The following is a 1,540-nucleotide window of genomic DNA, read 5'->3' on the forward strand; positions in this document are numbered from 1 at the left end:
GGCAGGATTACCAGCAGTGGCAGCAGTGGCCAGTGACCTTTGCAATCCTGTGCCAAAAGTGGGATATTCTGGGTATCTTTTTAATGAGAATTTGTTGTTGTTGTTGTGTGCTACCTAGCTGAACACAACAAAGACTCTATGAACAACAGATACAAACCCTGTCTTCTCCAGTGTTATCATCTCTGATATACTTGGGTCCATTGATTCTTTTGTTTTTTTTTTTTTTTTTATGGGAGAAGGAGCCAAAGCAGTGGCTAGTCTTTATTAGAAAGAAGGAAACATTCCAGCACATTTAGACCACGTCAGTGGGAGCATGAGCACAATTAGGGGCCCACTCAGTGAGCTAACTGGTGGGGCACCAGCTTGTAATGGGTCCCACAGTTAGGGCATCGCTGTGCATCGCCTTTGTGTAGCCAAAACCAGATCACAACATTGCTGTCTTCTTCACAAATGCAGCCTACTATTCGCTTATTGTTGATGGAGGGAACTAAATGAGGATCTTCCTTAGTACCTGCAGCTGCCTTTGGAGCAAGCATATTGTATGGATCCTGGCCTTTCCGGGCAGCCATCATGACCTCCCGCTCCAACCCTGTCGCCTGATCATCATCGGTAGGCACACCACCTCCAGACGCCATCGAGCGCACGACGGCGACGCCATTGGGACTGCGGGCCCTCAAGGCCTGAGCGGCCAATGCTCCAGCTTGACGAAATAACCTTGAAGCCATAATGCTCGCAACCACAAGCAGCAGCCAGGACTTTCAATCACTGAACATTTAGGTAATTTTTTATTTCTTTCTCTGAAGATGCCACTACTATGGATTCTATTTTATATGTCTCTTAACACATATATCACAATTTATGGAATATTTGTAAGACTTACAGGATAAATAAATTCACACACATATATGCATACCTATAATTCTTATATATGTGTCTATATATACCTAAATATTACTCATATCATTTATCATTCCTTAGAATATCATCTAAGTATGATAATATCTTAGAATTGTGATATTTGCAAAAAATATTGAATATACCATTGACAGTCCAAAGAACAAACTTAGATATCTTGGAAGAAGTCTAGTCGCAGTGCTCCTAAAAAAGCAAACACGGTCTAACATACTTTGGCTATGTTATAGTGAAGGGACAATCCCTATAAAAGGACATTTTGTTTGGAAAAGAGGAGTGTCTCAGGACAGAAAACCCTTAGCAATAAGGGTTGACACAGTAAAAAAATGGTTTGACTTAACAACTGCAGCAAGATTGAAAGGATGGGACAAACTCTGGCAAGGTTTATTTCTATTGCTTATAAAGGTTTCAGGAGTTAAGTCAGACACAACAGCACCTAACAATAATGACCTGTATATGCAGCAACACCTTCTGTACATCATTTTGAGCAAGGGTGACACTTTGAGTTCTTAATATATGCGTGCTTAATCCAAGTTATGGCATTTTCAGTCACCTGCTAAGCTTTTAAAATTTGGATTATTACTACAGAAGATAAAGAAGCAACGATACTGAGATTGTCTCACATATT

At 40.5% G+C, this 1,540-nt stretch overlaps 1 protein-coding gene across 1 annotated transcript; it reads right to left on the reverse strand.

The window, feature by feature from the left end:
* Positions 1-335: 335 nt before the first annotated feature.
* On the reverse strand, positions 336-725 carry LOC102867764 (cytochrome c oxidase subunit 5B, mitochondrial-like). The gene has a single exon (XM_006881262.1). It carries the CDS (start codon positions 723-725, stop codon positions 336-338), a length of 390 nt encoding a protein of 129 aa, XP_006881324.1.
* Between the last annotated feature and the right edge of the window lie 815 nt (positions 726-1,540).

Source organism: Elephantulus edwardii, unplaced genomic scaffold (assembly GCF_000299155.1).
Source record: "Elephantulus edwardii isolate Elephantulus edwardi_28Jun2011 unplaced genomic scaffold, EleEdw1.0 scaffold00014, whole genome shotgun sequence".
Classification (NCBI taxonomy): Eukaryota; Metazoa; Chordata; class Mammalia; order Macroscelidea; family Macroscelididae; genus Elephantulus; species Elephantulus edwardii.